The sequence below is a fragment of the Gopherus evgoodei genome, chromosome 6, assembly GCF_007399415.2.
Source record: "Gopherus evgoodei ecotype Sinaloan lineage chromosome 6, rGopEvg1_v1.p, whole genome shotgun sequence".
In the NCBI taxonomy this organism is placed as follows: domain Eukaryota; kingdom Metazoa; phylum Chordata; order Testudines; family Testudinidae; genus Gopherus; species Gopherus evgoodei.
Window position 1 is genome coordinate 100,399,498 of NC_044327.1, and position 12,620 is coordinate 100,412,117.

Genomic DNA, 12,620 nt, shown 5'->3' on the forward strand with positions numbered 1-12,620 from the left:
ATGACAAATACTTATTAGTTCCATCAGATAATCAACTGAATGTTATATTCACTCCAGGGCTTCTGCTGTTTACTACAAAAATTAGAAGACCTATTTGACCATCTAATCAAAACTCCCACCATTGTAGAATTGTTCCCTACAGTACATTCACAAATGCTTTCTTCACTTGAGATTTAATGGCTCAAACAAAGCTACCACTTCCCTTGGAAGACTATTCCACAGTTTGATGCTGTACCTCTTTGAAAGTATACTCCTTGATTTTTAAAATGTGTAGGGGACACAGGGAGAAGAGGGTAAGATCTAAGATCTCAGAGCAGCAGACTGAGGTAAATAGCATGTGGCAATACTAGCAGTAAACAGTGTGATCAAGCAGACAGAAGAAAGGAAAAAGAGCATAACTTCTTAGCTAAATTATCTGTCCCCAGATCCATATGTTCATTGCACTATCAGTATAATGGTGTCACGGTCACTATATAAAAAATTAAGACAAGAAACTTTTCAAAACCACCTAAGTGACTTTGAAGGCCAAATCTCATTTTAAAAAATGAACTTGGGCACTTAAGAACCTAAGTCACCAAAGTCACATTGAAAAGGAGACGTGAGGTCCTAAATCACTTAGATACTTTTGAAAATGTTACTCTAAGCTTCCATTTGGATCATCAGGTAGGCATGAAGACCTGGATTTTCTATAGTCCTTAAAATGCAGCTCTACCCTGAAAAACTAATATGGAAAAAGAAACTTACCAGTTAAGCATCCTGCTCTGGTGTGAAATCTTGCTCCTATTAAAAATCAAAGGAAATTCTGCCACTATTTTCAATGGGGGCAGGATTTCAGCCTCTGTGTATTCAGCTTTGTATTGGTTACACAGTAAAATATGCTCTTGCTACATTTTATTCCTGTCACTGCTGCAGAACTAAGGACTTGGTTACACTTGCAAGTTACAGCATATTAAAGAAGCCATGGGCGCACTAGCTCACTACTCATCCACACTGGCAAGGCACACAGAGTGCTCTGACTCCATGGCTAGAGCGCTCCTAGTACTCCACCTCAGCGCGTGCGGAATAACGTTTGATGCGCCCCTGCTGGAGCGCCCCAGCCTCAGTGTGAACGAGGTGTTGTGTTACTGTTGTATGGCCTTGGCTACACTCACACTTTACAGCGCTGCAACTGGGGTGTGTCATAAACAGATAGCTAAGGGTTAATGTCTCTTTCACCTGGAGCACCTGACCAGAGGACCAATCAGGAAACCGGATTTTTTCAACTTTGGGTGGAGGGAATTGTGTGTCTGAGGTCTTTGTTTTCTGGCTGCCTGCTTTCTCTGAGCTTTGGAGAAGTAGTTCTGTTTTCTAATCTTCTGTTTCTAAGTGTAAGGACAAAGAGATCAGATAGTAAGTTATATGGTTTCTTTTCTTTGGTATTTGCATAAATATAAGTGCTGGAGTGCTTTGATTTGTATTCTTTTTGAATAAGGCTGTTTATTCAATATTCTTTTAAGCAATTGACCCTGTATTCGTCATCTTAATACAGAGAGACCATTTGTATTTTTTCTTTCTTTTTTATATAAAGCTTTCTTTTAAGACCTGTTGGAGTTTTTCTTTACTTCAGGGAAATTGAGTCTGTACTCACCAGGGAATTGGTGGGAGGAAGAAATCAGGGGAGATCTGTGTGTGTTGAAGTGGCTAGCCTGATTTTGCATTCCCTCTGGGTGAAGAGGAAAGTACTTTTTGTTCCAGGACTGGGAACAGAGAGGGGGAGTCACTCTGTTTGGATTCACAGAGCTTGTGTCTGTGTATCTCTCCAGGAGCACCTGGAGGGGGGAAGGGAAAAAGGATTATTTCCCTTTGTTGTGAGACTCAAGGGATTTGGGTCTTGGGGTCCCCAGGGAAGGTTTTTCAGGGGGACCAGAGTGCCCCAAAACACTCTAATTTTTTGGGTGGTGGCAGCAAGTACCAGGTCCAAGCTGGTAGCTAAGCTTGGAGGTTTTCATGCTAACCCCCATATTTTGGACGCTAAGGTCCAGATCTGGGAATAAAGTTATGACATGAGTGGCAGCGGGTGGGAGATAGACAGAATCCAGAAGCCAGTAGGAATATTATATTTTTCTTTTCTCTGCTAAGGGCTTTTTAGCAGAGAGAAACAGTTTGGTTTTAAAAGGGAACCAGAGAAAATTTTTTTTTCTGCTCTCTCTGGCAGTTTGTGGCTTGCATGTTAAGCAAGAAGTCGTTAAGGGGCTATCACGAGTCTTTTGTCACACAATAGCACTCCCATTGAGAGTCATACCAGCACTATATAAACGCAAATAAAGTGGTTTTTCAGGTTTACTTAACATTGAAGATTAGCTAAAGGCACTGTTGCTAGGCAGACTTCAGGAGGCAACAGAGAGCCTGCAGTTCAGAAGAGAAACACCGGAGGGCACCCCAACACAAGAAAACAGGAACCATGTCTACCAAGGCAAAAATTGAGGCGGAAGACCAATTCAGAGAGGCTGAACACAGGCGACAGCTGGAAATAAAACAAAAAGACATGGAGATGAAAGAAAGAGAAGAACAGGCAGCCTACCAAAGAGAACAGGCAGCCTACCAAAGAGAACAGGCAGCCAAAGAGGCAGCACACAAAAGAAAACTAGAAGAAGAAGAGGTGGCCTACCGAAGGAAACAAGCAGAAGAAGAGTTGGCCCACCGCCGAGACATGGAAAAACACCAAAAAGAAATGGAAAAACAACAAAAAGAGTATGAAGAGAGGGAAAAACAGAGAAAACATGAACTGGAGTTGGGAAAAGCTGGGCTGCATGTGCCAGCCAACCCTAACAACCCGGCGCCAATTATTGCTCCACAGCACAGGAAATTTCCCACCTACAAGGCAGGTGATGACACCGAGGCCTTCTTGGAAAATTTTGAAAGAGCCTGTCTTGGGTACAGCATCCCCGAAGACCAGTACATGGTAGAATTAAGGCCACAACTCAGTGGACCTTTAGCAGAGGTGGCAGCTGAAATGCCTAAGCAGCAAATGAATGACTATAAACTTTTTCAAACCAAGGCCAGATACAGAATGGGGATAACCCCAGATCATGCCCGTTGGCGCTTCAGAACCCAAAAGTGGAAACCAGAGGTGTCATTTCCCAAACACGCCTACTACATTGCAAAAAACTATGAGGCCTGGATAACAGGAAACAACATTCAAACCTTGGAAGAACTGAACCTCCTCATACAAATGGAGCAGTTCTTGGATGGTGTTCCTGAAGACATCACACGGTACATACAAGATGGAAAACCCAAAGATATCGCTGAGGCGGGGGAGATTGGAGCCAAATGGATGGAACTGGCAGAAAGCAAGAAAGCTACTGTCAAGGGGAACGATTACCCCAGGGGGCACACAGACCATAAACCCTACAACCGAGGACAGCCAAAGACCTCACATACCACCCAAGTAAAGCCACAAACACCCTACCCTTCCACCTCACCAGTCTCCAGTAACTCACCTCGGCCCAGTGACCCATCAGATGGAAGATGCTTTAAGTGTAATGAACTGGGACATATCAAGGCCAACTGTCCAAAGAACACCATGCGAGTGCAATTCATTACACCACCATCACACCAAAGATCCCCAGGCCCGGATGCCTCTCAAATACCCTTGGAGCGAAGGGAAAATTTGAGAGTGGCGGAAAGAAGGTTACTGCGTGGAGAGACACGGGGGCACAAGTGTCAGCTATCCACCAATCCTTCGTAGACCCCAAATTCATCAACCCAAAGGCCAAAGTTACAATTTACCCCTTCATGTCACAAGCTGTAGACTTGCCTACAGCTCAACTGCCTGTCCAGTACAAAGGCTGGTCAGGAATGTGGACTTTTGCAGTCTATGACAATTATCCTATCCCCATGCTACTGGGGGAAGACTTGGCCAACCAGGTGAGGCGGGCCAAGAGAGTGGGAATGGTTACACGTAGCCAAACCAGGCAAGCTTCCAGACCCATTCCTGTTCCTGAGCCGTCCACAGAGGCCCCGTCTGTGTTACCTGAGACCCAGACAGAGGTAGTGGACCCGGATTCCATGCCTACCACTGAAACAGCCACAGCATCTCCAGTCCCAGGCCCGGAACTGGAACAGCAACCAGCACCAGCAAGTGCAACCACATCTTCAAACTCAACGCCAGAGGACGCCAGCGAGCCAGAACTGGCAGAAGCACAAGACAGCCATACCCAAAAGGCTCAGCCAGAGCCTGAAATACCCTCAGGTGCACCAGCGGAGAGCGGTTCACCAGCAACGGAAACAACCCCATCACCTACATCGCTTCCAGAGGGACCAAGCCCAAGTCCACAGTCTGAGGAAGAACTGGTGACCCCAGCCTCAAGGGAACAGTTCCAGACTGAGCAGGAAGCAGATGACAGCCTTCAGAAAGCGTGGGCGGCGGCACGGAGCACCCCACCGCCTCTCAGCTCTTCTAATCGATCCCGGTTTGTTATAGACCAAGGACTTTTATACAAGGAAATTCTTTCTGGTGGACACCGGGAAGAATGGCAGCCGCAAAAACAGTTGGTGGTTCCAACTAAGTACCGGGGGAAGCTCTTAAGCTTAGCCCATGATCATCCCAGTGGCCATGCTGGGGTGAACAGAACCAAGGACCGGTTGGGGAAGTCCTTCCACTGGGAGGGGATGGGCAAGGATGTTGCCAAGCATGTCCGGTCTTGTGAGGTATGCCAAAGAGTGGGTAAGCCTCAAGACCAGGTCAAGGCCCCTCTCCAGCCACTCCCCATAATTGAGGTCCCATTTCAGCGAGTAGCTGTGGATATTCTGGGCCCTTTCTCAAAAAAGACGCCCAGAGGAAAGCAGTACGTACTGACTTTAGTGGACTTTGTTACCCGATGGCCAGAAGCAGTAGCTCTAGGCAACACCAGGGCTAACACTGTGTGCCTGGCCCTAACAGACATCTTTGCCAGGGTAGGTTGGCCCTCCGACATCCTTACAGATTCAGGGTCTAATTTCCTGGCAGGGACCATGGAAAAAACTGTGGGAAACTCATGGGGTGAATCACTTGGTTGCCACCCCGTACCACCATCAAACCAATGGCCTGGTGGAAAGGTTCAATGGAACTTTGGGGGCCATGATACGAAAATTCATCAACGAATTCTCCAATAATTGGGACCTAGTGTTGCAGCAGTTGCTGTTTGCCTACAGCGCTGTACCACATCCCAGTTTAGGGTTTTCACCATTTGAACTTGTGTATGGTCACGAGGTTAAGGGGCCATTACAGTTGGTGAAGCAGCAATGGGAGGGGTTTACGCCTTCTCCAGGAACTAACATTCTGGACTTTATAAGCAACCTACAAAGCACCCTCCAACACTCTTTAGCCCTTGCTAGAGAGAACCTAAAGGATGCTCAGAAAGAGCAAAAGGCCTGGTATGACAGACATGCCAGAGAATGTTCTTTCAGGGTAGGAGACCAGGTTATGGTCTTGAAGGCGCAACAGGCCCATAAGATGGAAGCATCATGGGAAGGGCCAGTCACGGTCCAAGAGCGCCTGGGAACTGTAAACTACCTCATAGCATTTCCCAATTCCTCACTAAAGCCTAAAGTGTACCATGTTAATTCTCTCAAGCCTTTCTATTCCAGAGATTTACAGGTTTGTCAGTTTACAGTCCAGGGAGATGATGCTGAGTGGCCTGACGGTGTCTACTACGACGGGAAAAAAGACGGTGGCGTGGAAGAGGTGAACCTCTCAACCACCCTGGAACGTCTGCAGCGGCAACAAATTAAGGAGCTGTGCACTAGCTTCGCCCCATTGTTCTCAGCCACCCCAGGACGGACTGAACGGGCATACCACTCCATTGATACAGGTAATGCTCACCCAATCAGAACCCCACCCTACCGGGTGTCTCCTCATGCCCAAGCTGCTATAGAATGGGAGATCCAGAACATGCTACAGATGGGTATAATCCGCTCATCTACCAGTGCATGGGCATCTCCAGTGGTTCTGGTACCCAAACCAGATGGGGAAATACGCTTTTGCGTGGACTACCGTAAGCTAAATGCGGTAACTCGTCCGGACAACTATCCAATGCCACGCACCGATGAGCTATTGGAGAAGTTGGGACGTGCCCAGTTCATCTCTACAATAGACTTAACCAAGGGGTACTGGCAAGTACTGCTAGATGAACCTGCCAAGGAGAGGTCAGCATTCGTCACCCATGCGGGGGTGTATGAATTCAATGTCCTTCCTTTCGGCCTTCGAAATGCACCCGCCACCTTCCAGAGGCTGGTAGATGGTCTACTAGCTGGACTGGGAGAATTTGCAGTTGCCTACCTCGATGATGTGGCCATTTTTTCAGACTCCTGGCCCAAACACCTACTACACCTGGAAAAGGTCTTTCAGCTCATCAGGCAGGCAGGACTAACTGTTAAGGCCAAAAAGTGTCAAATAGGCCAAAACAGAGTGACTTACCTGGAGGACCAGGTGGGTCGAGGAACCATAAACCCCCTACAGGCCAAGGTGGATGCTATCCAAAAGTGGCCTGTCCCAAGGTCAAAGAAACAGGTCCAATCCTTCTTAGGCTTGGCCGGATACTACAGGCGATTTGTACCACACTATAGCCAAATCGCTGCCCCATTGACCGACCTGACCAAAAAGACCCAGCCAAATGCCGTTAAGTGGACTGATGAGTGTCAAAAGGCCTTTACCCAGCTTAAGGCGATGCTCATGTCTGACCCTGTGCTCAGGGCCCCGGACTTTGACAAGCCATTCCTAGTAACCACAGATGCATCTGAGCGTGGTATAGGAGCAGTGCTCATGCAGGAAGCAACAGATCACAACTTCCATCCTGTCGTGTTTCTCAGCAAGAAACTGTCTGAGAGGGAAAGTCACTGGTCAGTCAGTGAAAAGGAATGCTATGCCATTGTGTACGCCCTGGAAAAGCTACGCCCATATGTTTGGGGACGGCGGTTCCAACTACAAACTGACCATGCTGCACTAAAGTGGCTTCATACTGCCAAGGGGAACAACAAGAAACTTCTTCGTTGGAGTTTAGCTCTCCAAGATTTTGATTTTGAAATTCAACACCATCACCGGAGCTTCTAACAAAGTTGCTGATGCACTCTCCCGTGAGAGTTTCCCAGAATTCAGTAGTTAAAAAGTGTTCTTAAAATGTAAAAGTCTGTTAGTTATATACTTAGTAGTATATGTAAAGGTGCATGTGTTGTATTAATCTGTTTATTTTCAAGTTCTAGAAGGAAATCGCCGCCAGTGAGCTTCCCCACTGTCTGCAATTTGGGGGGCGTGTCATAAACAGATAGCTAAGGGTTAATGTCTCTTTCACCTAGAGCACCTGACCAGAGGACCAATCAGGAAACCGGATTTTTTCAACTTTGGGTGGAGGGAATTGTGTGTCTGAGGTCTTTGTTTTCTGGCTGCCTGCTTTCTCTGAGCTTTGGAGAAGTAGTTCTGTTTTCTAATCTTCTGTTTCTAAGTGTAAGGACAAAGAGATCAGATAGTAAGTTATATGGTTTCTTTTCTTTGGTATTTGCATGAATATAAGTGCTGGAGTGCTTTGATTTGTATTCTTTTTGAATAAGGCTGTTTATTCAATATTCTTTTAAGAAATTGCCCTGTATTGTATCATCTTAATACAGAGAGACCATTTGTATTTTTTCTTTCTTTTTTATATAAAGCTTTCTTTTAAGACCTGTTGGAGTTTTTCTTTACTTCAGGGAAATTGAGTCTGTACTCACCAGGGAATTGGTGGGAGGAAGAAATCAGGGGAGATCTGTGTGTGTTGAAGTGGCTAGCCTGATTTTGCATTCCCTCTGGGTGAAGAGGAAAGTACTTTTTGTTCCAGGACTGGGAACAGAGAGGGGGAGTCACTCTGTTTGGATTCACAGAGCTTGTGTCTGTGTATCTCTCCAGGAGCACCTGGAGGGGGGAAGGGAAAAAGGATTATTTCCCTTTGTTGTGAGACTCAAGGGATTTGGGTCTTGGGGTCCCCAGGGAAGGTTTTTCAGGGGGACCAGAATGCCCCAAAACACTCTAATTTTTTGGGTGGTGGCAGCAAGTACCAGGTCCAAGCTGGTAGCTAAGCTTGGAGGTTTTCATGCTAACCCCCATATTTTGGACGCTAAGGTCCAGATCTGGGAATAAAGTTATGACAGGGTGTGAAAAAACACCCCCGAGCGCTGCAAGATACAGCACTGTAAAGTGTCAGTGTAATCAGGGCAGCAGCGCTGGGAGCCTGCACGCTAGACCCGTAAGGGATGTGGTTTACATGCAGCGCTGGGAGAGCTCTCTCCCAGCGCTGCCGCTCTGACTACACTCACACTTCAAAGCGCTGATTCCAAATGTAGCCATACCCTCTGATCAGCCTCCAGAAACGTCTCATCATCCCTTTAAGTCAAGTGGCCACTTTTGTCATTGTTTTGGATGTACCCTTTGACAGCTCCATTTAACAGCCCGCTGCTTATCTGCTCCCAGACAAAGCAACCATTGCTGTGGAATGCTGTGTGTGAGAGGCCAGGGGAGGGTAGCTCTGCTCCTGTCTGAACTTACAAGCCAGCATGCTGACATACTATCATCCCCCCAAAACAGACTCTCTCTCCCCCCACATAGACACAACACACATCACACTCCACCCCACTCTCTTATTTGAAAAGCATGTGGCAGCCACTTGCATGCTGGGATAGCTACCACAATGCACTGCTCTCTCTCTGAGGCGGTTGCAAGAGCTGCTAATGTGGCCACACCAGTGTGCTGGCAGTGTGGACAGACCACAGCGCTTTCCCATCTGCACTCCAGGAAGGCTGGTTTACCTCAAAGAGCTCTACATCAGCTAGGGTAGCCAGGCCCTAAGAAAGCTACAGCAGAGGGAGCTGGAATCGCTGATGCTGACGCCTGCAGTGACATAGGACCCGAGTTCCTATTCTCTTGTCCCCCTGCCTAGTATTGGCGACGCTGCCGAGAAGCAGTGAAACCAGTTCTTGTGCCGATACCACAAACCAGCCTGGATCTGAAAACAGCTGAGGCAGAAACGCAGGGCCGAGCCGCACTTCCAGGATGCCGATGTGGGGGAGGCAGGAGAGTGCCCGATCCCCGCGTTTACCTCCACAGGGCCCGGCTGGGAATGGGACCCGCCGCGCCAACCCCGCTCAGGCAGGTGGCGGTGAGCAGCAGCAGCAGCTGAGAGCGTTAAGGGCCCGCGAGCGGCACCGCACACGCCCCTCCCTGCGGTTACGGCGGGCTGCTCCCGGCAGGCTCCCGCGGCTGCGCTGGGTCGCGCGCTCTGCCGCCCGGGGGCCGGTTTGTTCCCACTGCAGGCGGTTTCCCGGGGCGCTGGGCCTGGCTGGGTGGCGCGTGCCCCCGCCCCCTCACCTGCGCTTGTGGCGGAGGTGCAGCGCGATCCAGGGCACGAAGCGGTACCTGTAGGACGCCCAGCGCCGCAGCAGGGCCCGCAGCATGGTGACCCCGCCGGGAAGGGCAGCCCCTCCCCCCTGAGCTGCGCCGGGCCTGGCGTCCCGCAGGAGCCAGCTCCCTGCCGAGCTCTGGCGGCAGCCCCGCCCCCCCTGGCGTCCAGCGTGGCACCTCCCCCCGGGGGGGGTCCCGCAGCGCCCGGGCCACGCCTCTTCCCCCGATAGAGGAGGGGAAGGCGGGGAAGGCGCCAGACTCTCCCCGGAGTCGCACGGCTGGCGGCTTTGTGCGCAGGCGTAGCTGAAGTCGCAGACTGTCGCTGAGATCACCGCGGATTCGCGCTGAGTTTATATTACTTCTAGGCCCCGTCGGCTCAGGTAACCTTTGTGGCGCCCCCGATGACGTCAGTGGTAGCGCAGCCAATCCCCCGCCTGGGCTGTACTGCTTATTTGCATGAGAGAGTTCGATTGGTTGGAATGACTCTGGCCTGAGTTTGATTGGACGCACGCCTTAACAGTTCCTTCCTAGCCCTACCTTATTTGGCTCAAGTGTTACAGCTGGCTGAAGATTTGGCTGCCTGCTAGCTTGTGCATGGAGCCAGCACTGGTGGGGAAACTGAGGCAGGAATGTAGGTGGAGGCCTTAAAACACAGGCAGTGAGATGAGGGTGACCAGATAGTAAGCATGAGCTATTGGGACTTTTTTGGAGGGGAAGGGTTATAGCTGGGTGTATAAGAGAAAGCAGAGCTGCCCCGGGGCGGGCAAGTGGGGCAATTTGCTCCAGGCCCCACAGGGACCTCCCTGAGAATATAGTATTCTATAGTATTGCAACTTTTTTGTTATGGAAGGGGCCCCCAAAATTGCTTTGCTCCACGCATCCTGATTCCTCTGGGTGGCCCTGAGAGAAAGACCCTCATGTCAGAACGTGTTGTACCCTAATTGAGACTCAGAAACTGTCCTCACCAAAAGGGCTAGTTTCAGTAAAACAGCCCTCTAAAACAGTAGGTCAATTATAAATTAAGGTTCAGAGGCACCAGTGATTGCACTTTGCTCAGGTGGTGAGCCCAGTTTTACTCTTGTATGTTCATTCTACTTTGAAAATGTAATTTAATTATATAGTGGATAATATCTGGACAGGGATGATTGATTAATAGACTAAGGTAGAAAGTAATGCAGAAATACAAAAATGATTATGGTTATGGAACAACTGCCATATAAGGAGAGATTAAAAAGACTGGGACTTTTTAGGCTGGAAAAAATATGACTAAGGGGGGATATGATAGAGGCTTATAAAATCATGACTGTTGTGGAGAAAGTAAATAAGGAATTATTTACTCCTCATAACACAAGAACTGGGGGTCACCAAATTAATAGGCAACAGGTTTAAAGCAAACAAAAGGAAGTATATTTTCACACAACCTACAGTCAGCCTGTGAAACTCCTTGCCAGAGGATGTTGTGAAGGCCAAGACTATAACAGGGTTCAAAAAAGAACTAGATAAATTAAGGGAGAATAGGTCCATCAATGGCTGTTAGCTCGGATGGACAGGTCCCTAGCCTCTGTTTGCCAAAAGCTGGGAATGGATAACAGGACAAGCATCACTTGAACCTCTTCTGTTCATTCCCTCTGGGGCACCTGGCATTGGCCACTAGCAGAAGACAGGATACTAGACTGAATAGACCTTTGGTCTCACCCACTATGGCCATTCTTATATTCTTATGATTTCCAATGTCCTCTGCTAGAGTCATGTACTTTTAAGGGCTTTGGGTCTTTAAAAAATAAATAAATAAGAAAGAGGTTTAGTGGCCAAGTGGTAGCGTCATGCACTGCAGTGGTGAGATCTGAGTTCCAGACCTAAGCTCAGTCACTTTAGAGGTGATAATAATAATAATACTACTACATAATAAAACCATGGATTTAATAGGCTTTTGTTGCAGGTAGAACAGATGGAGGGTGACACAAACATGAGTTTAGAACAGAGGTGGGCAAACTATGGCCCATGGACCACATCCGGCTCGTGGGACTGTCCTGCCTGGCCCTTGAGCTCCCAGCCAGGGAGGCTAGCCCCCAGCCTCGCCCCCGTTATTCCCCCTCCCCTGCAGCCACGCCGCCGTGTCAGGGAGTGGGGGTGTGGATAGGGGTCAGAACAGTCAGGGGACTGAGAGCAGCGGAATTGGATAGGGGGTGGAGGCCCAGGGGTGTTTAGGGGCAGGGGGTCTGGAGCAGGGGTGGTTAGGGGACAAGGAGCAGGGGGGATTGGATGGGTTGGGGGTTCTGAGGGGAGCAGTCAGAGGGTGGGAAGTGGGAGGCGTTGGATAGGGGGCAGGGGCCAGGCTGCTTGGGGAGGCACAGCCTTCCCTACCTGGCCCTCCATACAGTTTTGCAACTCCAATTTGGCCCTCAGGCCAAAAAGTTTGCCCACCCCTGATTTAGAACTACATCTCCCTTTTGGGACTGCTTGATGATACTAGCTTTTGATTTCTACTCAGATCAGAGAGCTAGTGCATAGTGCTATAGCACAATTCAAACTACTCTGAGAAATACCTTAAAAATCATATCAATTGCTATTCAAAAATGGCAAAATAATAATGGGCTGGTAGTAACACAGAACTAACAACCCTAAAAATGTGAACACCAACCAGTGCCTCAAACAAAACAACGTGTGTTTCAAGTTTTCCTTGTTGCAGCAGAGATCGGTAGTGTCATTGTCATGAAATACTTTTCCAGGTTTTGAACACAAACAAAAACAACCTATGCTCCAACTGTGGCTGCACCAGCTATAGAATGATCTCATCTGGAATGGGTGAAGCATGTTGACAGTTCAAGCCTCCCTGCAGAGAAGTTAGATGTTACTGCTGGGTATTTATACTGAGTAATTTTTAGAAGTTTTAAAATAAACCTATTAAACTGTAGAAAAAACGAGTTACGAAAGATACACCAAGTACGAAAACATCTCTTACCTCCCTTTTTTCTTTAACGTTCTCTTAATTATTCTAGCTACACACTTTTTTTTCAAGAACAGGCTGACATCGCTATCTAAAAGTTGGGGATGATGTTGTTACTTCACTCTTCTGGCTCTATCCAAATACATTTGACATCTGTTATATATTAATAACATTTTCCTCTTCAAAATTGAGTTGGGCTTGGTTTTTAAAGAGATTTACTTGTAGGGGGAATTGAGGGAAATTCTCCCCCCTCCTCAAATTGTGTGCTGGCAGCTCCCCGACATTAATGAT

At 48.2% G+C, this 12,620-nt stretch overlaps 1 protein-coding gene across 5 annotated transcripts in view; it reads right to left on the bottom strand.

Annotated features, from left to right (window-relative positions):
* The window catches only part of SETD9 (SET domain containing 9), a 29,052-nt gene extending 19,350 nt beyond the window's left edge, over positions 1-9,702 (bottom strand). For 3 of the 5 annotated variants that reach the window (XM_030566666.1, XM_030566663.1, XM_030566665.1), the window contains exons 1-2: positions 9,350-9,531; positions 745-780 (exon numbers count right to left, since the gene is read on the bottom strand). In XM_030566666.1, the coding sequence (XP_030422526.1) occupies positions 745-780; positions 9,350-9,435 (122 nt within the window). In that variant the 5' untranslated portion in view covers positions 9,436-9,531. Of the gene's footprint in view, positions 1-744; positions 781-9,349 lie in introns of all 5 variants that reach the window. The other 2 variants (XM_030566667.1, XM_030566664.1) reach the window with 2 other exon arrangements.
* Positions 9,703-12,620: the final 2,918 nt, after the last annotated feature.